At 54.0% G+C, this 19,211-nt stretch overlaps 2 protein-coding genes across 6 annotated transcripts; one reads left to right on the top strand and one right to left on the bottom strand.

The window, feature by feature from the left end:
- Positions 1-238: 238 nt before the first annotated feature.
- Positions 239-3,988, bottom strand: Rras (RAS related). Its single transcript, XM_021209015.2, has 6 exons — positions 3,762-3,988; positions 1,662-1,749; positions 1,451-1,553; positions 1,258-1,366; positions 659-777; positions 239-586 (listed from the first exon to the last, which is right to left on the bottom strand). The coding sequence occupies exons 1-6, from the start codon at positions 3,912-3,914 to the stop codon at positions 502-504; spliced, it is 657 nt and encodes a 218-aa protein (XP_021064674.1). The 5' UTR covers positions 3,915-3,988; the 3' UTR covers positions 239-501.
- Positions 3,989-5,835: 1,847 nt separating this feature from the next.
- Positions 5,836-19,005, top strand: Scaf1 (SR-related CTD associated factor 1). Of its 5 annotated transcripts, none has more exons than XM_029538998.1 (12): positions 5,903-6,021; positions 7,781-7,911; positions 8,520-8,633; positions 8,843-8,900; positions 9,322-9,419; positions 9,693-9,793; positions 9,880-9,995; positions 13,152-15,821; positions 16,201-16,283; positions 16,501-16,719; positions 18,321-18,449; positions 18,581-19,005. In XM_029538998.1, exons 3-12 carry the CDS (start codon positions 8,526-8,528, stop codon positions 18,770-18,772), a joined length of 3,774 nt encoding a protein of 1,257 aa, XP_029394858.1. In that variant the 5' UTR covers positions 5,903-6,021; positions 7,781-7,911; positions 8,520-8,525; the 3' UTR covers positions 18,773-19,005. The 5 variants fall into 5 exon arrangements, with proteins under 5 accessions (XP_021054230.1, XP_029394858.1, XP_021054231.1 ...); XM_021198572.2 differs by lacking the exon at positions 5,903-6,021 and adding an exon at positions 6,079-6,637; XM_029539004.1 differs by lacking the exon at positions 5,903-6,021 and adding an exon at positions 6,708-6,857.
- The last annotated feature ends 206 nt before the right edge of the window (positions 19,006-19,211 follow it).

Here is a 19,211-nt window from a genome sequence, read left to right as displayed (position 1 = left end):
TTTCTGAGTTCGAGGCCAGCCTGGTCTACAAAGTGAGTTCCAGGACAGCCAGGACTACACAGAGAAACCCTGTTTTGAAAAAACAAAACAAAGCAAAAAAAAAAAAAAAATCACCAAACCAACCAATCCAACAAACAGAAGATCTGGGCTGTGGATGCCGAGTTGGGCCCTTGCCTAGCAGGCATGAGACTCTAGGTCCATTTCTAGCAACTCACCAAATAAAAGGCATGTCCAGTCATTGGCAGTGATATTTATTTTTCCCGAAAGATTGGGGCTTATATACAGCAGTGACAAGATGCTCCTCCCCCTACAGGGTCTCGTGGGGAAAGGAGGAGGTATTGACAGAAGGCACACAGTGGTAGCCCCAGGAGGCCAGGAAATAAGTAAAGGAACCCAGAGGATGAAACCGAGGCTCAGCCAGAGTGAGCCTTGGGCCACACGGTAGGTAAGTGTGAGGCCGCTGGTCCCGAGAGCTTGCGCTGGTCGCTTGAGGCTATTTGGCTACAGCAGGACACAGGGGCATCCCCCATCCTTCTTCCTGGGAGCACTAGGTGGGCTAGGAGGGAGTTCTTGCTCCTGGTATTTCCTGTGGGAAGCAGTCCGTGAGTGTGTGATGCAGGGCTGAGGACCGGAGGTCAGGAAGGGGTATTGTGCTCACCGGACAGCGCGCACCAGCTGCTCGAATGCCTCATCGACATTCAGACGCAGCTTGGCTGAGGCCTCAAAGTAAGTCATGTGGTGGGAAGTGCTGAAAGTGGAGGCTTCAGATCGGAGAACCTGGCGAAGTCGAGGCAGGAGGACAAAGGGAGGCGTCAGGGAGAGGAGACGCTGAAAGCCGCAAGGTGTCCTCGACTATAACCTCAGCAGGCTCCAGATAGAAAGTTCTAGAAGGACCCCAGAGGAGGCTACTGGAGGGTTGAAGCGATCTCAGTGAGATGCCAGGAAGATTATGAAGGTGTTTTAGGTAAGAAGGCAGGCAGGCAAGAAGTAAGGGTGTTCTTGTTCAGGCCAGGGGAACCAGTATCAAAGGATTAGTATAAGGGCCAGGACCGTGGCTCAGTGCTAGGGGTCCTGCCTAGAATCCCTCAGTGATGGTCAGGGGTGTGGCTCAGCAATGGGTGATTCCTCTTGGGGGTCATCTCTAAGTGAAAGTTGTGACAGTAGAGGGACCAGGGATCCAGAGCAGTAGGAGACGGTCACCTGAGAGAGCTTCCTAGGTCCAAATGGGGGTTATGAGGGGAGGGGGGCATCCCAAACCTGGCGCTGGTTCTCCAGATCTGCCTTGTTCCCAACCAGTACAATAGGGAAATCATCCCGGTCCTTGACTCTGAGGATCTGCGTGAAGAGCTTGCCTACCTCATTGAAACTGCAAGAGAAGTCAGTAGCATGAGGCACCACCTTGGCAGGAACCTGCCCTGTGTTCATCCAGGCCCACCAGCAGCCCCCTCACCTCTGCCTGTCATTAATGGCAAACACCAGCAGGAAGCCGTTGCCAGCGCGCATGTACTGCTCCCGCATGGCACCAAATTCCTCTTGCCCCGCAGTGTCCAGGACTATGGAGACAGGGAGAGGAACCTGTGGGTCCCAGGTTGTCCTGGCCATGTTCACAGCCCCCCCCCAGCCTTAACCCCCATCTCCCTTCCAAGCCCAGCCATCCTCACTGTCCAGCCGTGCAGGGATGCCATCCACAGTGCAGATCTTTGTGTAGGAATCTTCAATGGTGGGGTCATAGTCAGACACAAAGTAGGACTGGGGGATAGAGAAGATCACTGTCATTGAAGCAATCTGTGTGTGTGTGTGTGTGAGTGAGTGTGTGTGTGAGTGAGTGTGTGTGTGTGTGTGTGTGTGTGTGTGAGAGAGAGAGAGAGAGAGAGAGAGAGTCCTGTCCCCATATCTTCTCCAAGTCTATCCCCCGTCTCTCTGTGTCTCTGTGTCTTTCTCTCCCTGCCCCCTCCTGAGTCTCTATGTCTCTGTCTTTTTCTCTTGGTCTCTCTCTCTCTTGCTGTTTCTCAGCGCCCCACCCCTGCCCCATCTCTGATCTCTCTGTCTTTGACCATCCCATCTCTTTCCCTCTCCCCTCTCTGGGTTTCTGTCCACCTCCTTTCTCTCTGGATCTCTAACCTGCTCCTGGCGGTGGTACTGTTCCCACCTTCCCAGGTGTCAGGTTGTGAGTCCCTGTCGCCGATGCCCCCCCCCCCACCCGCCCGTTTCCTCTCTTAGTCCCTCTGTCTTCTTCAGTTTAAAGCATCCTCCTTTGCCATCACTACAACAGCTGCGCCACTTTGAACAAATCACTTTCTGTCTCCAAGTCTTTTTCATCAATTGGAGAATTGAGGATGAAGACAGTTTTGATCGGAGAGAATTCCCTGTTCAGCTCTTAACATTTGACCTGGTAATGGTCAGTGACCAGGTTCTGAGAATTCTTGTTGAGCAAAGTAGCTGCTGATCTTGCTGTCTCTCTCTTCCAGTCCTCTCCCCCCCCCATTCCTCCCCCCCTCTTGCTCCCTCCTCCACAAGCAGCCTCCAGTGTCTCCTCCCCTGGGAAGGTCTAGGTTCCAATCCTGCTTCGGAGAGGCAGCCCCACCCTCATCCCGCCTCTCCCTTCCTGACTGGGTCCTGCTACTTCCAACCAGGCCTCTGGCCATCTCCAGGTTTGGCCTTGGGTGCTAGGGGCTCAAATTTGGGCTCTTTCTTCCCACTGTAGGTTTCTCAACGGCATTGCCAGAGACTCCTTGTCTGTGAATGTCTATCATCCAGGAACTTCTACAACAGCAAGTGGGCCCCCACTTTCCTAGTGTTGCCCTGCTGTGGGGAGGCTCCCCGTGGGAACTGGGTGGAGGTTTCCGGGGCTGGGCTGGATTTTCTGAACTTGGCTGCTGAGGCTGACAGTGGCTTCCTCTCTAGAGTGCTTGCTGAGGGCTGGGGCTGGAAGGGGTGCAAGGAATGGAGATGATGAGATTTGGTGTGTGTGGGGGGAGGGGAAGACGATTAGGACCCCAAGGTAAATTAGGAGATGTCCAAGGGTGATAACAGCCTGGAGCATTCTGGAGGGTCGGTTCCAGATGTAGGAGAGGTCTATTTATGGGACCTAGAACCTTCCAAGTAACAGGTCCCTGGAGGCTGAGAAAAACCTGAGTTCTATGCTTTTCTTTTTTAACCTGGAGATGACTTGGGAGCTACTCTTCAGGGATGAGGGCAAGGAGTTTGAGTGGGGAACTTAGGATGGAGAAATGGTTGGTTTTCCTTGGGGGTAGGATGGGGGGCTGCATTTAGTAGAATGGGGTATTGGTCATGTAGCAGGATCTTCCTGAAAGCTCAGGTCTGAAGGGAAATCTTCAAGCAGGGGTTGGTTACACGGTGCCTGTTTTAGGACCGAGTGGTCCCAGCTGAGTCTCAGAATCCAAGTCTGGGCAAAGATCAGGAGGCTAGATCCTCGGGGAGTGCTTAGGGTCTGAATGGAGCAACTGTTTGGAATTTAGGGTACTCCCAGTTGGTGAGCAAGGCTAAACAGACTAGATGAGGGCTCTCGGGTACCTCTGGGAGGGTGATCTGTCCCAGGACATATTAGGAGAAACCTCCTCTCAAGAAGGGGGTGGAGGCCCTGGGCACTTGGAGTCGCAATCAGAGGGGATCTTTTAGGGTTAGAGATCCTCTTAGGAGGGTCTTAATGATGGTTCTGGGAGAAGTGAAAGTTTCAGGGAACCCCCAAAGGGCTCAAAGTCTCGATCTCGGGGACACCCTCCCCGGTGAGGGCCCACTACCTGGATGAACTGGATGGTCAGCGCGCTCTTGCCCACGCCGCCGCCGCCTACGACCACCAGCTTGTGAGTCTCGCCGGGCGGGGGGTCCCTGGGTCCCGGCCCCCCGCCCCGGGGCCGCCCCCGCCCAGTCCCGGACGCCGCCCCGCTGCTCATGTCGCCACCGCTGCTGCTGCCGCCGCTACCGCCTAGGGGGAGTCAGGAGAGACCAAGGGGTGGGTTATGCTAATGATACTGCATAAACATGAGCTTTGGACACGAGTCTCCGGATGCTTCTAGAGGAGGCGAGGCCAGAGTAAAGGAGGAGCTAGACTAATAAGGGTAGGGGAAACAAGGTTGCAAAAAACGGGGAATTCCAAGAGGGGTGGGGATATGCTAATGACCCTGTGTCCACCCTAAGCCTAGCCATGAGCTCTCTTCATGCAGTCCGCCTTTAGGAGGAGCTATGCTAATAAACCCCATCTTTGGGCGAAAAAGTTTTCTTCGGGGCGGGGATATGCAAATTATATGTTGCGGTAGTTATTATCTAAGGACCACTGTTTCTGGTAGGTGTGGCTCGCCGGCTCCTTCTCAGGGCCGTATATAGGGCGATCTTAGGACAGCACAGGTCTCAAAAATGAATCTCCGCCTCCTTCCTGGGATCGTCGCCAAGTTCTCTGCCCCAGCTTCGGTCTAGAGGCTGGCGTCTCGGCCTGCCTAGGGACTTAGGCTTCCGGTTCCCGCTGTCCCAGCCAAACGGAAGATAGACTGGGAGGGGAGCTGGGGCCCTGGAGGGGGACAGCAGGGTAACTGGGCAGGACGGGCTGTGAGATCACCACATTCCTAATCCATGAGCCAGTTCATCCTAGTCGGGAAGTCCGGGTCTACAGCCAGGATTTCTGGGCTTTGCAAGGATGCAGTTGATGGCTCAGACACCTGGTTCCTGCGAGAGCATCGAGTTAGAGACCTGGATTTCTCCCTTCCTAGGGAGAACAGTGCGTCGGGAGGGGCGGCTGGGAAAGCCGAGAGTCTGGACTCATGGGGCCAAAGGATGGAGAGTCTGGGGACCCAGAATTCAGGGTTCGAGGGCATGAGTGCTCCGGGAGGGTACTGGAAGGATTTAGCACTTATATTTGTGTAAGGTATGGTATCGACGGCCTGAAAGGGAAGAGGATTGAAATTCCTGAGTCCCAAGGAAGAGGGAAATGAGTCTTCACTCTTCTGCTGTGAATCAGAGGACTCAGATTATGGACTTTCCTGTCCTGAGTGAAGGTGCTCTGGTTTCACTCCCGAGTTCCGAATTTAATGGAGATTATTATTTTTTTTAAAAGATTTATTTATTTATTATATGTAAGTACACTGTAGCTGTCTTCAGACACTCCAGAAGAGGGCGTCAGATCTTGTTACTGATGGTTATGAGCCACCATGTGGTTGCTGGGATTTGAACTCCGGACCTTTGGGAGAGCAGTCGGGTGCTCTTACCCACTGAGCCATCAATGGAGATTATTTTAAGTTAAAGCCTATTCTAGACATCTTAGAATGAACCTATCTCAAAATTAAAAAAAAAAAAAAACGAAAAGAGGACTATAGATACAGTTTAGTGATACAGAGAACGTTTGTCTACCATGTATGAGCTTCTAAATTCAATCTCTAGTACCCCCAAAATAAATAATTTTATAAGCTGGGCATGATGACTGACGAGTCCCAGCACTGGGGAAACAGAAGCAGAATGACAGCAGCAAGTTCCAAGCCCGTCTGAGATACATAAGACAGCTTCTCAAAAAATCTTCTTAGGATTTATAGGGGGAAAAAATTAGAAGGGTTTCATATTTAGAAAGGACGACTATGGGCGGGGTAGCATCCATCTTAATTGAACTACAATTCCCATGGATCTCAACAACGGAGCGCCTTTTTTACATCACTTCCTGATCCGCCGCCCTTTTCCCCGCGCACGCAGGGCACTGTGGGGGGGGTCGCACCGCGCGCTCCAGCAGCCCCGCCCACTTCACCTCTCACCCCTACACTGGCCCCGCGTGACGGAGTCTTCACACGGACTACATCTCCCGGCATCCAGCGCGCGCACTCCACCTCCGTGTGTCGCATTGATTTCTGGGAAACGGAGTCGCCTCCCGTCCGTCCGGCCTTTCGGAAACCCAGCTGAGTACTTGAAATCCCGGCAAGCGCCGCGGCAATTCGGTTCCGCCCCTCCCCAGCTCAAATCGCGAGCCCCGCCCCATTCCGCCCCGCCCCGCGCCGGGACCGGAGCCGCAGCCCGAGCGGCGGGGTAAGATGGCGGCGGCGGTCCGGGCCGCGGGGCTCGGGCCTAGCGGGGTGGGCGGGGCGGAGTCGGGTCGCTAGTCACCTCCGAGTGTCGCCCGTATGCCACGGGGCCTGGAGAGCGTAGCGTGGCACCCCCGGACCCGGCTGCAGCGGCCAAGGCAGTCTCTTGAGTAGGGGGCCTTCTTAGGGCCCGGGACGCGCCCGTGGGTGCCAGAGGGCGTTCGTATGGCCTGGACCGCGCCTAGGCCGGTCCTCCTTCCCATTGCTGAGCCCGGACACGTCTGCAGGCGCTGTAGATGGTTTTTATGTGCGACCGTAGGCTAGGGTCTGTCGAGAGGCTTTTGGGGCCATCTTGAGATCTTCACTCCCCCAGGAGTTAAGGGGGTCTGCAGAGTCACCTAGTTCACTGGGGTGTATTTGTTAGGGCTGGGAAGTCTCTCCTCGTGCTGGCCTCTGCATTCGGCTCATCTACATGGATCTGGGACCATTTCTGAGGCCTGGAAGCTCTCTTCAAGGACTAGGAAGTGTTAAGGTCCACCTGGAAGAAAGAGATGTGCTCCCACCTAGGGAGAGGGAAGCAAGCTTTGTGATGTGCCCAGAGGCATAAATGAGTCGCTAAGGTCTGGGAACTGTTTTATGTGGGGGTGACTCGGAGATAGGGGTGGGTGGGGTAGGGTGGGGTAGTTTGAAGGAACTAGAATCATCCAGTGATTGCAAGAATACAGTCTATGTCTTGGAGCAAATTCAAGTGCTTTTGGAGACTAGACAAATGTATAGAGAATAATACAACAGAAAACGCTGGGAATTTTATCCAGCTCAAATGTACTTGCCTTTCAGAAGGTAATTAAAAAGAAAATGATTTCAAACAAAAAAGAACCTGTGTTGTCCCCGTGCTGAGGAGTTAGAATCATTCCTGAGGGTCTGTAGAGCTGTCTAGAATCATTTTGTGCAGTGCTCTGCAACTTGACCTTGATAGGAAGGAAAAAATGCGTTATTCGATGAGATTAAGTGCATGCCAACATATGTATTTTACTAATATTACTCCAGTCCTGCAAACTCGTGGTTCCATTTGAAACTTGGGAAGTATTTTCCATTATGTTTTATGTACTTTGTGTAATGAACTGTTTGTGAATCACTAAATTGCTCCCAGAGCCCTGTAATTGAGGGATCACTGATCTCACATGGTCTGCAGAGCCTTACAATGTCTATGGTTTTGGGGATCTCCAACTCTGCAGCCAGGAGCTCTTGGTACATTTTTTTTTTTTCTTTTTTTTTCTGTGACAGTCAGTGCTCTGGATAAGATGTGTATCAGACTGTGAGACAGCAGCCTCAGAGCTGGGAATTATCGCTATACAGGGAAGGAAAGTCTTGAATGTTAGCTTAGAGAAGCTTGGATGTGGTAGAGGGGCCATTAGAGTAAGGCATGCCTGAGGGAATCAGGAAGAAGCTGAAGGTTTGGAGAGCTGGAGATGAGGGGTTATGGAGGCCAAGGTATAGTTTCAGAGTAGGACTGAGATCAAGGCTGAGGTCAAAAGGTGAACCCTGGTCTAAGGGCTACTGATACAATTATTGCTAATGTGTATCCAGCCATTTATATGTGCAAACCAGTGTAAGAGATGCTACTATTTTGCCATTTTCAGATAAGCACTAGTGTGGTTTAGGGAGCCTAGAACTTTTAGGAATTCCAAGATTAGGTGTTTTCAGAGTAGCAGGTTTGACAGCTGTGGGGAGGTTTACAGCTGTGACGTTCATGTTTTCTGAAGCCTCAATCAAGACATCCACCAGTCTGAAGGATGCTCTTTCAACTACCTGACTGGGCACTCAAAGCTCAGAATTCCCGTGACATCACCGAGGCTTTGGCCATGCTTCCACAGGACAGGCAGCTGGGTGATAGGCAAGTGTCCCAATGGGGCTGGGAGGACAGCATGCCTTTCTGAAATTTGGCATTTTTGTTTTAAAAATGGTGTGGTGGTTGTGTAGATCATACTATCATAGTTGTATAGTGTGGCTGTAAATAAAACTCTTGGGTTCCTCGCCATGGAGGATGATGAATGCTGTGTGAATCTACGGTACCTGTTACAGTGTACCACTGAGCATGTCTGCACATTCCTCGCTGTGGGGAAGGTGGCTTTCTGAGACTGAAGCACACTCTTAAAATCATGACACCCGAAGTCAGGGTTGAGTTTGAATCTATTCGACCTGGTCGGGTAATTAATTGGAGGTTTGACTAGGAGCTTTGGGAAGCTGTGGGCAATGGAGGGCCAGATGTTGGAGCAGGTGGCTGAGCAGTCCTTCCATTGATGGAGAGGCAGCTGAAATCCAGAATAAGGATAAGAATGGCTCTAGTACCTGCAGGTCAGCGTGGAACCATGTACAAGGTCATCAGGAATGAGGCAGAAGAGAGGGACTCTAAAGGAGGATGCACTGGAGGCTCTTGAGGTCTTCTTTCACCTCTGACCTGCCTCCCTCAGCCTTCACTTCAAACTGTTGCCTCAACCCCAGGTGACCATGGAGGAGGAAGATGAGTCTCGAGGTAAAACAGAAGAGTCGGGAGAGGATCGGGGAGACGGTCCACCTGACAGAGATCCTGCCCTTTCTCCTTCTGCTTTTATTTTGGTAAGAAAGCTGGGTGCAGTGAGGCCTGGGGGGCCTAGGTTCTCATGCTCTGAAGTATGGGCTGAGGGTTCAGGCCCTGGCCCGGGCCTTCAGAAAGAATTGGGTTTCTTTGTGGACTCTGGCTGCTGGGTGCCTGGAATGTGCTTTCCAAACAGCAGACATTAGAGAGGTCTTGGTCCTGATTTTTGTTTTTTTCCCCCCTTTTGCAGCGGGCCATTCAGCAGGCTGTGGGAAGCTCCCTGCAGGGAGACCTGCCCAATGATAAAGGTATGAGGCCCACTTGTCCTCTTAGGCTTCTGCTGTCCTCTGGGTTCTTATCTTTCTTCTTTCTGAGGTGTCCTGGGTGCCACTCTTGTGCTAGCATCATCAGGGTCCAGGGTACTGGGTTTGTCTGGAGGAAGACCTAGTTGGCAGGGAACCCAGCGTGCCTTTTGGACTGACTAGAGGTGATCAGGGTAGTAGGACACTTGGGAGGCAGGCGACATTTAGCCAGGACTGGGCAGGGCTCACAGGCCAAGCAGAGACATGCCCTTTGGTAAGCCCATCCCAGATTGAGTTGGGGGAGCTCAGGGTCCTGCAGAAGGTGGGAGGTGGTAGGTGCCCCCTTAGCAAATACTAGGTCTTGCCCTGCTTCCTGCGCTCTGCAAAGCCCAACATTGAATCCTATCTTACTTCAATGTCTATCCAGATGGCTCTCGGTGTCGTGGCCTACGATGGAGGCGCTGCTGCCGGAGCCCTCGGTCAGAGCCTCGGTCACAGGAGTCAGGGGCTGCTGACACGGCCACTGTGAGTAAGAGTGTCCACCAGCCTTCATCCTGGGGCCTGCAAGACAGAGGAACTGGGGATCTAAACCCCTGGGTCTGGTGTGACTCTGGTGGGCTGTGACAGGAGTCTGGGGACCAGATCCCCGACTAAGCTGGCCCCTGGAGACCATTAAGATGAGGTTGGTTGGATTCCAAAAGGTTCCTGTGGCAGATTGGTGGGTTCCTGAGAGGCTGGGACTAGGAATGTTGTCGGGGTGAGTGCTCACAGAACAGAGCCCAACTTGGCCCCTTCCAGGTATTGGACACAGCTGCAGATAGCTTCCTTGTGGAGCTGGTGAGCATCCTGGATCCCCCGGACACCTGGGTTCCCAGCCGCCTGGACCTTCAGCCTGGCGAGTAAGAACCTGGACAGCTGAAGGTGGGGTGACCCTGTCCTGAGAGGTATGGCACTGCTAGGGCTCACCATTTCCTCTGCCTTGCAGAAGTGAGGACATCCTAGAGCTGGTGGCTGAGGTCCGCATCGGTGACAGGGACCCCATGCCTCTACCTGTGCCCAGTCTGTTTCCCCGCCTCAGGGCCTGGAGGACAGGAAAGGCGGGTATGTTGGCCTGCACTGTTGGGTGGGTGGGTGGTCAACTGTATTTATGTGTTAATTCATGGGCCCGGGGGCTGGGGGCCTCACACCTGTTCAGCAAGCACTCTGCCACCAAGGTAAGCCGCTAGCATCACTTATGCTGTCTGAAGTGAAGGTAGGAAGGATGCTTATATTAGTTATAAATTAGTTCATACTCTCATAGAGCGAATGCCCAGGGCGGGGGAGGACATAGGGGCATCGAGCATGCTGAACACAGCTATCAGAGCTGCCTAGAGTGTCTTTGAGTTGGGGAGTCATCTGTTAGGAGGTGGCTCCTCACAAGCTCCATTGGTGAACCTGGTGACCAGCTGTAGTCTGAGTGGAAAGGCACATCTGCAGGCCATCTAGCTGGAGCTTCCAGGACACCCAGAGCCCCAACAGGGAACCTCCCTCCCTGTGTGTGTTTAGAAGTGGAGTGGAGGGACTGGTGAGATGGCTCAGTGGGTAAGAGCACTGACTGTTCTTCTGAAGGTCCTGAGTTCAAATCCCAGCAACCACATGGTGGCTCACAACAATCCGTAACGAGATCTGATGCCCTCTTCTGGTGTGTCTGAAAACAGCTACAGTGTACTTACATATAATAGATAAATAAATCTTTAAAGAAAAAAAAAAAAAAAAAGAAGTGGAGTAGAGAGAAGGGCTAACTTGTGTACAGTTAGTCTTTGGTAGCCATCAGTCCCAGTGCCTGGAAGAACGTGGCTTATGACTTCACTGAGGCAAGTCACAGTCACATTGTCCCTTCTCAGTTGTGAGTTGGGCTCAGAGGACATGGTACCTAACTCCCATGACCCACCTTGAGGCTGACAGGAGGAACTGTGAGTGTAGCCTTGACTGTGGGTCTCAGATACCTGGTAGGCTGAAGAGGAACTGTGGAGCCCCTCCCTGAGTTCAAGACTAATGTGAGCTGGGCAGTGGTGGTACACACCTTTAATCCCAGCACTTGGGAGGCAGAGGCAGGCGGATTTCTGAGTTCGAGGCCAGCCTGGTCTATAAAGTGAGTTCCAGGACAGCCAGGGCTACACAGAGAAACCCTGTCTCGAAAAACCAAAAAAAAAAAAAAAAACAAACAAACAAACATAAAAAACCCCCAAAATCCAAAAAAACAAAAGACTAATGTGGGCAATACCAGGAGAGCCTGACTCCAAAAGCCAACCCCTGAGGTAGAAATGTTCCAGTAGAACCTGTTGACACAGACAAAGGCCAGTGATTCTCATGGGACTCTGAAATTATGGTATGGTAGCTTTTTTATATTTTTGAGGTGGGGTCTTGTCCTATTGCCTAGACTGGCCTGGAACTTGTGGCAGTCCTGCGTTACCCTCTCTTGTGCTGCGATTACAGTCTTGACCACCACCCTTTGTGGTGATGTTTTAAAGACAAAGCTTGGGGACAGAGAGTGTGGCATTGCTTAGACTGTCACTGAGCCTCCCTGACACTTAGCACTGTGGTTTTGTCCTGCTCAGGGTTTTTCTTAGTTTCTAAACTGAACTGACAAGGCTGTTGTGTGTTTTGGGTTTTTTTGTTGTTGTTGTTATTGTTTGTTTTTAAATTACACTTGTGGCTGGAAGCCATAGGTCAGCTTTCAGGAGTTTGTTCTTCTCTGCCAAGTGGGTTCCAGGGATCTAAGTCGGGTCTTTAGATTTGGTGACAGCTGCCTTTATTCACTGTGACATCTTGTTGCTGGCCCTTCCCTACTATCTGTCTATGTATGTGTGTGTTCCGGCATTGGACCCGGGGCCTCACACCTGGATCCACTGAGTTATGTCCTTAGTCTCTGTTTTATTTTTGAGAGATGAATCTTGCCTTGTAGCTCACTCTGGCCTTAAAACTCTTGATGTTCCTCCCATGTATGCTGGAACGGTAGGTGCATGCCATCACGCCCACCTCAGCATTTCTGTTTGTCTTTTTCAAGACAGTATTTCTCTGTGTAGCCCTGGCTGTCCTGGAACTCATTAGAGACAAGACTGGCCTTGAATTTACTGGCTGCCTCTGCCCGTTGGGTGCTGAGATTAAACGCGTGAGCCACCACACTTGCTTGTTTACGTTTTAGTTTTTGTTTGTTTTATTTTGGAAAATATTAAGAGCACAGGAAAAGGAACATGGTAGTCACTCATGATCTTCCCCTGTACCAGAATTCACATGTCACCCTGTGCTTCTAGACACTAGTGTGTCCTGTGTTGAAATGATGAAAGGAGCAGGGAGTGGGGAGTCTCACTGTGAGTTAGTCATGGTCCCCCTGGGTTCTGGGTGTGAACCTTGTCCTCGGGATGAGTTAGTTCCCTGAAAGCGGGGCTTGCTTTTCTGACACCCCTGGACTGAGCCTGACATCAAGCAGCTTACCGTGAGTTTAGGAAATGAGCAGGCTTTGATTTTATAGAAGGAATCTGAAGTCAGCAGGTTGAGCCATGTACTGATGCTCACATGAGTAGAGTGCTGTGACCTGGGTCTGCATGAGGCACTGGCATTGTCCTCAATGGTCCCTTTTGGGTGGGGGACTTAGTTTCTGTGCTCAGATAGTCGTTTGAGTCTAGGCCCAGCTATCATTGCTGTGTTAAGAGCACAGGTGAAGTGGCTGTTGAGGGGCAGACTAAGGAGGCATGCAGAGCCTGGCCTGTGAGAGGGGAAGGTACTTTGTTGTGATGTCCCTACAGGTTAGTGGCTCTTGCTTCTAAGACCTCAGCTGCAGGTTGATGGCAAAAAAAAAAATTGTAAGGATTGTCTTGTTCTGCCAAGCTTCCAGCTCTGTCATTTCATGATCTAAGCTGATTCCTCTCCACAGAGCAGGCTCAGCTCCTCCAGGAGGCAGTGGGCTCCTGTGGCCTGTGGGACAGCACTGTAGTAGTCAAGGCACTTTGTTGGCTTTAGACCAGCCAGTGGTTTGTGAGATTAAGTCAGTGCTTCGCCTGGGCTCAGGGGTGGTCGTCGGGACCATTTTCTGCTGTTCTAGGTGTCCTCACACACTTGGCCAGTGCTCTGCAGCTGAGCCACGCTCCCAGTCCCCGACTTCACCACCCCAGTGTGCTCTCCTGTCTCTGCAGCAGCGCTGGCCTGTCTGTAGGCCTCTGCCCTGGGAGAGGAGTGATTCATTACTGACTATAACTCTGTCTACTCTGTTCTCTGCAGTTTCGCCACAGTCCCATGCATCTCGACCTGCCTGTTCCCGTCACCTCCTCACCTTGGGCACAGGGGATGGAGGGCCTGCTCCACCACCTGCACCCTCCTCTGCCTCATCCTCCCCTTCCCCTTCCCCATCTTCATCTTCACCTTCTCCTCCTCCTCCTCCTCCACCCCCACCTCCCCCAGCTCTGCCTGCCCCGCGATTTGACATCTATGATCCCTTCCACCCCACCGATGAGGCCTACTCCCCGCCGCCAGCCCCAGAGCAAAAATACGACCCCTTTGAGCCCACGGGCTCCAATCCCAGCTCATCAGCTGGGACGCCCTCTCCAGAGGAGGAGGAGGAAGAGGAGGAGGAGGAGGAAGAGGAGGGTCTGTCACAGAGCATCAGCCGCATCTCGGAGACCCTGGCTGGCATCTACGATGACAACAGCTTGAGCCAGGACTTCCCAGGTGACGACAGCCCCCACCGGGAACCCCCACCCCCGCAGACGCTGGGAGCCCCAGGGACGCCACCACAGGCCGACTCCACTCGGGCCGAAGGGGCCCCGCGCCGCAGGGTCTTTGTGGTGGGACCTGAGGCTGAGGCCTGCCTTGAGGGCAAGGTTTCGGTGGAAGTCGTGACGGCTGGTGCACCAGCGCTGCCACTGCCACCACTACCCCCGACTGACCCCGAGATAGAGGAGGGCGAGATTGTGCAGCCTGAGGAAGAGCCCAGGGTGGCAGTGTCACTGTTCCGTGCTGCACGACCTCGTCAGCCTCCCGCCTCTGTAGCCACCTTGGCTTCGGTGGCCGCCCCTGCTGCGCCCCCAGCCTCTGCTCCACGTGCCCCTGAGGGTGACGACTTCCTGTCACTACATGCTGACTCTGATGGCGAGGGCGCACTGCAAGTGGACCTAGGTGAGCCACCTGCACCACCAGCCGCTGATGCCCGCTGGGGCGGCCTGGACCTGCGCCGCAAGATCCTAACGCAGCGACGTGAGCGCTACCGCCAGCGCTCTGCCTCGCCAGGCCCGCCGCCTGCTCGGAAGAAGGCTCGACGGGAGCGACAGCGCAGCGGGGACCCTGCTCCACCGGATTCGCCATCCTGGGAAGCTAAGAAGCACCGTTCACGTGAGCGCAAGCTTGGCTCACACTCCACGGCCCGGCGTCGATCACGCTCCCGTTCTCGACGCCGGTCACGTTCCCGCAGCGCTGACCGCAGACGTGGAGGTCACCGCTCACGTTCCCGGGAGAAGCGCAGGCGCCGAAGGCGCTCAGCCTCTCCACCTCCAGCAGCGTCTTCATCATCCTCCTCACGACGTGAACGGCACCGGGGCAAGCGGCGCGAGGGTGGCAAGAAGAAGAAGAAGCGCTCCCGCTCTCGGGCAGAGAAGCGTTCTGGGGACTTAGAGAAGCTGCCCGCATCTGTGCCTCCCTCAGGCTCTGACCGTGATAGCCGACGCCGCGGGGCTGTGCCACCTTCTATCCAGGACCTCACAGACCATGACCTGTTCGCCATCAAACGGACCATCACAGTGGGTCGCCCCGACAAGGCAGAGCCACGCGCACCTTCACCAGCACCTGCTGTGTCCCCGAAGCGTGAGGTCCTATATGACTCTGAGGGTCTGAGTGCGGACGAGCGGGGTGGCAAGAGTGACAAGGACCGGAGGCGTTCAGGGGCTGCATCCTCATCTTCATCCTCAAGGGAGAAAGGGTCTCGTCGGAAGGCCCTCGAAGACCGGGGCCGAGACAGGGACAGGTCATCCAAGAAGACGCGGCCACCTAAGGACTCGACGCCTGGCTCAGGGCCGCTGCCCAAAGCACCCCCAAGCAGTGGGTCCTCCTCCTCGTCGTCCTCCTGCTCCTCTCGCAAGGTAAAACTGCAGTCCAAGGTGGCCGTGCTCATCCGAGAGGGCGTCAGCAGCACCACCCCTGCCAAGGATTCCTCGTCTTCAGGCCTGGGCTCCATTGGGGTCAAGTTCAGCCGTGACCGTGAGAGCCGCTCACCATTCCTCAAGCCGGATGAGCGGGCTCCTGCAGAGGTGGCCAAGGTGGCCCCGGGTAGCAACAAGCCCAAAAAGACCAAGGCCAAGGCCAAGGCTGGGGCCAAGAAAGCTAAGGGGACCAAGGGAAAGACGAAGCCGTCGAAGACAAGGAAGAAGGTTCGCAGCGGAGGCAGTAGCACGGCCAGTGGTGGGCCTGGCTCACTGAAGAAGTCCAAGGCCGACAGCTGCAGCCAGGCAGCAAGCACCAAGGGGACAGAGGAAACATCATGGTCTGGGGAGGAGCGGACCACCAAGGCCCCCAGTACTCCACCACCTAAGGTAGCCCCACCTCCACCTGCACTCACCCCGGACTCCCAGACTGTGGATAGCAGCTGCAAGACCCCTGAAGTCTCCTTCCTACCAGAGGAAGCCAGTGAGGACACCGGGGTCCGAGTAGGGGCAGAGGAGGAGGAGGAAGAGGAGGAAGAAGAGGAAGAGGAGGAGGAGGAACAGCAGCCTGCCACTACCACAGCCACCAGCACCGCTGCAGCTGCCCCAAGCACTGCCCCCAGTGCAGGGTCTACAGCCGGAGACTCCGGTGCAGAGGATGGGCCAGCTGCTAGGGTCTCCCAGCTGCCAACGCTACCCCCACCCATGCCCTGGAACCTGCCTGCTGGTGTGGACTGTACTACCAGTGGTGTCCTGGCCTGTGAGTCTTCGGAAGTGGGGAGAGGGGTGGGTAGATAGGGTTGGATGGACAGAACAGGCAGGGTCTACTCCAGGCTCTGGCAAGCAGGGAGCTATTGGAACAGAGGAGATTGGTCCATGCAGAACTAGGTAGAATAGGACAGAGTGGGGAGCTCAAGCAGGGTGCTGGTTTCCTGTAGGTGGGGGAAGGCTGGGACTTGCGTGGGTCAGTAAGCAGATGTACTCCTTGACACACAGCCAGCCCCTTGAGTGGATTCTCAGTGGATGAGGTCCCTCTGTTCTGAGCTGAGGTTTTATAGCATGTCCTGAGATCAGGTGAGGAACCTGGCTACTCTCCATCCTGCTATCTGCCTTGATTGCCCTCCCTCTGTCCATTGCAGTGACTGCACTGCTGTTCAAGATGGAAGAAGCCAACCTGGCCAGCCGCGCAAAGGCCCAGGAGCTGATCCAGGCCACCAACCAGGTGGGCTCCCATGGGGAAGAGTCCCCGCAGCCCTTTCCTTTGTCCATTGCCTCAGGGTAGGAGAGGAACTACAACTCCCAGCAGGCCTTAGGGCAAGGTATTGGCCAGAAGAGGAGCCTGTTGCTCCACACCGTTGGGAAATTTGAGGGAACAGAGGGGGAACAAAGCCCCCTCTTCCCTTCCACCTCTCTTGGCTCATCATACTCTCTTCTCACAGATCCTCAGCCACCGGAAGCCACCCTCCACTCTTGGGGTGACCCCAGCTCCCGTGCCCACTTCCTTGGGTCTGCCCCCAGGCCCGTCCAGCTACCTGCTTCCTGGCAGCCTCCCCATAGGGGGCTGTGGCTCTACCCCTCCTACGCCCACTGGGCTAGCCCCTGCGTCTGACAAGAGAGAGGGCAGCAGCAGCTCAGAGGGACGTGGGGACACTGACAAGGTGAGACGGGCGGGAGAGTCAGAGGGCTAGATGGATGGAGCTGAGTGCAGGGTGGAGGTGCCGCTCAGCTACTGAGTGCTTGCCAGCATGCATGAAGCCCTGGATTCCACCCTCCATTCCAGATAAAAAAGAATTAGTGTGAGCCAGGCGTGGTGGCACACGCCTTTAATCCCAGCACTTGGGAGGCAGAGGCAGGCGGATTTCTGAGTTCAAGGCCAGCCTGGTCTACAGAGTGAGTTCCAGGACAGCCAGGGCTACACAGAAAAACCCTGTCTGGATAAAACAAAACAAAACAAACAGAAAAAAATAATTAGTGTGTAGAAGAATTTAAAACACTTCTAGTTTGTGTATGTATACATGTATGTATAAACACCTCTTTTAATTGCTTCAGTTGCGCCCCACCTTTATGTAACTAGGAGACATAGGTTTGTCAAGAATGTCAAGCACTTAGGGCCAGGCTGGACATACAAACTCAGGTCTGTAACCCTAGCATGCGAAGCCAAGGGAGGTGATGACAAGGCCACGCCCAGCTGGAGTGAGGACCCTACAGTCAAAGAACAGTTTAGGACTGCTTCCTTTAAATCCAATCTAGATGGATTTGCCTGGTCATGGCCCAGACAACCCTGAGGCTCTCCCCACTGCTCTGCCTCAGAGTGCTTCAACAGGAAACAGATGGCCTCAGCTCACAGAGCCCAGCGTTCAGGTTCCTGTGCTGCTAGCCAGGCCGCTAGCGCTATTTGTGTTTTCTTTGCAAGTGTTTTATGGTATGGCAGGCAGCCCCTCTTCTGTGTTACTTGGGAATCTCATGGCCCATAGAGCTAAGACTGTCTCTCCCTATAGCTGGGACATGTGTACCCCGATTAACCAAAGCATGTGTATTAGACCCTGACCTCCCAGGGTCCATTAGCCCACACTCAGCCTGCCTGCTACCAGGTTCTGTCCTACTTGTCTCTGGCCTGCCTCCATACACTTGCTTTGGGAAAGTGGCTCTAGCTCTACCTGTGGTCATGGACACCAGGCTCTCCCAGGAACCTCAGTCTCTCAGCACAGCTCCCTTAATGGTGGTGTCCCATTTTTCATGAATCACGGGATCTAGTTCCCCAAGGGTGGAAGGCTGGGTCCCCTTTTGATGTTGTCCACCTTAGCAGCCTGAGCTGCCTGGGCTCAACCACTCAGCCCCTTCTGTGCTTCTGCCAGAGCTCAGGTGACATGACCTGAACCAGACCAGGGTATGAGCAGCTAAGCTGGTATCCCTGTCACTTAAGGTCTGAGGTCAGAAGAGCCCTGTATGTTCCGCTTAGGAATAGGTGTGAGCCAGCTGGTGGAGTCGGGGTGGGGCACACACCTCTGATCCTACTACTTGAGGCTGAGGCAGGAGATTTAAAAGTTGAGGGCAAGAATGGACAACTTTAAATTAGAGACACTGTACAGAAAGAAGGCCAGCCCTCAGCTCCAATCCCAGCACTGCATAAAAGGCAGTAGTATTGTCTTTGACTGGTTTGTCTCCCAGCAGACTGCTGGGCCTGGGCAGGACAGGGTGAGGGAGCTGTAGGTCTTCCCTACTTGTTTGGTCTTGACTGTCCTTGTCTCATACCCACCAGTACCTGAAGAAGCTCCACACACAGGAGCGGGCAGTGGAGGAGGTGAAGTTGGCCATCAAGCCATACTACCAGAAGAAAGACATCACCAAGGAGGAGTACAAGGACATCCTGAGGAAGGCTGTCCACAAGGTGGGGCCAAGGGACTGTGGGACTGGGGACCTGGGTTCAGGAGAGGGGCATAGGGTAGGTCAGCTGATGACTGAGTCAAGGTTGAGGGTGCCCTGGGGTTGGCAGGAACTCAGTTGTTCCTGGTTCTGCAGATCTGCCACAGCAAAAGCGGGGAGATCAACCCTGTCAAGGTGAGCAACCTGGTGAGGGCCTACGTCCAGCGCTACCGCTACTTCCGCAAGCACGGTCGCAAGCCAGGGGACCCCCCAGGACCTCCTCGACCACCCAAGGAACCAGGGCCCCCAGACAAGGGTGGCCCAGGCCTGCCCCTTCCCCCTCTCTGAGACTCCTCTCTCTGTCCCTGTGCCTCTGAGATTCTGGACATATTTATGGCTCCACTTCCCCACTACGCCCCCCCCCCAACAGTGGGATGATGGGGAAGGTTGCTGTGAGGAAGAGGAGAGCCCCCCACCCAGCCGTGTTCCTGCCCGTTGACCTAGCCCTTCAGCCTGCCCCCCACAGCCCCAGCCCTTCTGTCATGCCCCCTCCAATTTCATTAAAGATTTCATGAAATACAGACAGGCGTAGTGCTGCACCCTTGAAGTAAATGGATCTCTGTGAGTTCAAAAACCGCTAGATCCTGTCTCCAAAAAAAAAAAAAAAAAAAAAAAAGACATGCTCTTTTTTTTCAGGAGAAAAGAGTTGGGGTTTGTGTGCGATGAGCCATGAAGGTGTCACACCAGACTTAGGAATGTGGGGGTAAGAGGGTAACAGGAGGCAGGG

The sequence above is a fragment of the Mus pahari genome, chromosome 1, assembly GCF_900095145.1.
Source record: "Mus pahari chromosome 1, PAHARI_EIJ_v1.1, whole genome shotgun sequence".
Lineage (NCBI taxonomy): Eukaryota > Metazoa > Chordata > Mammalia > Rodentia > Muridae > Mus > Mus pahari.
This window is presented reverse-complemented; position numbering and strand designations above follow the sequence as displayed.

Coding starts and splice junctions, on each gene's coding strand:
- Rras (XM_021209015.2), bottom strand. CDS start 3,914: ATGAGCAGCGGGGCGGCGTCCGGGACTGGGCGGGGGCGGCCCCGGGGC. Junction 1,750..3,761: donor TGACCATCCAGTTCATCCAG/GTAGTGGGCCCT, acceptor TCTATCCCCCAG/TCCTACTTTGTGTCTGACTA. Junction 778..1,257: donor ATCTGGAGAACCAGCGCCAG/GTTTGGGATGCC, acceptor CGACTTCGCCAG/GTTCTCCGATCTGAAGCCTC.
- Scaf1 (XM_021198571.1), top strand. CDS start 8,526: ATGGAGGAGGAAGATGAGTCTCGAGGTAAAACAGAAGAGTCGGGAGAG. Junction 8,634..8,842: donor CTCCTTCTGCTTTTATTTTG/GTAAGAAAGCTG, acceptor CCCCTTTTGCAG/CGGGCCATTCAGCAGGCTGT. Junction 18,450..18,580: donor TGAGGAAGGCTGTCCACAAG/GTGGGGCCAAGG, acceptor CTGGTTCTGCAG/ATCTGCCACAGCAAAAGCGG.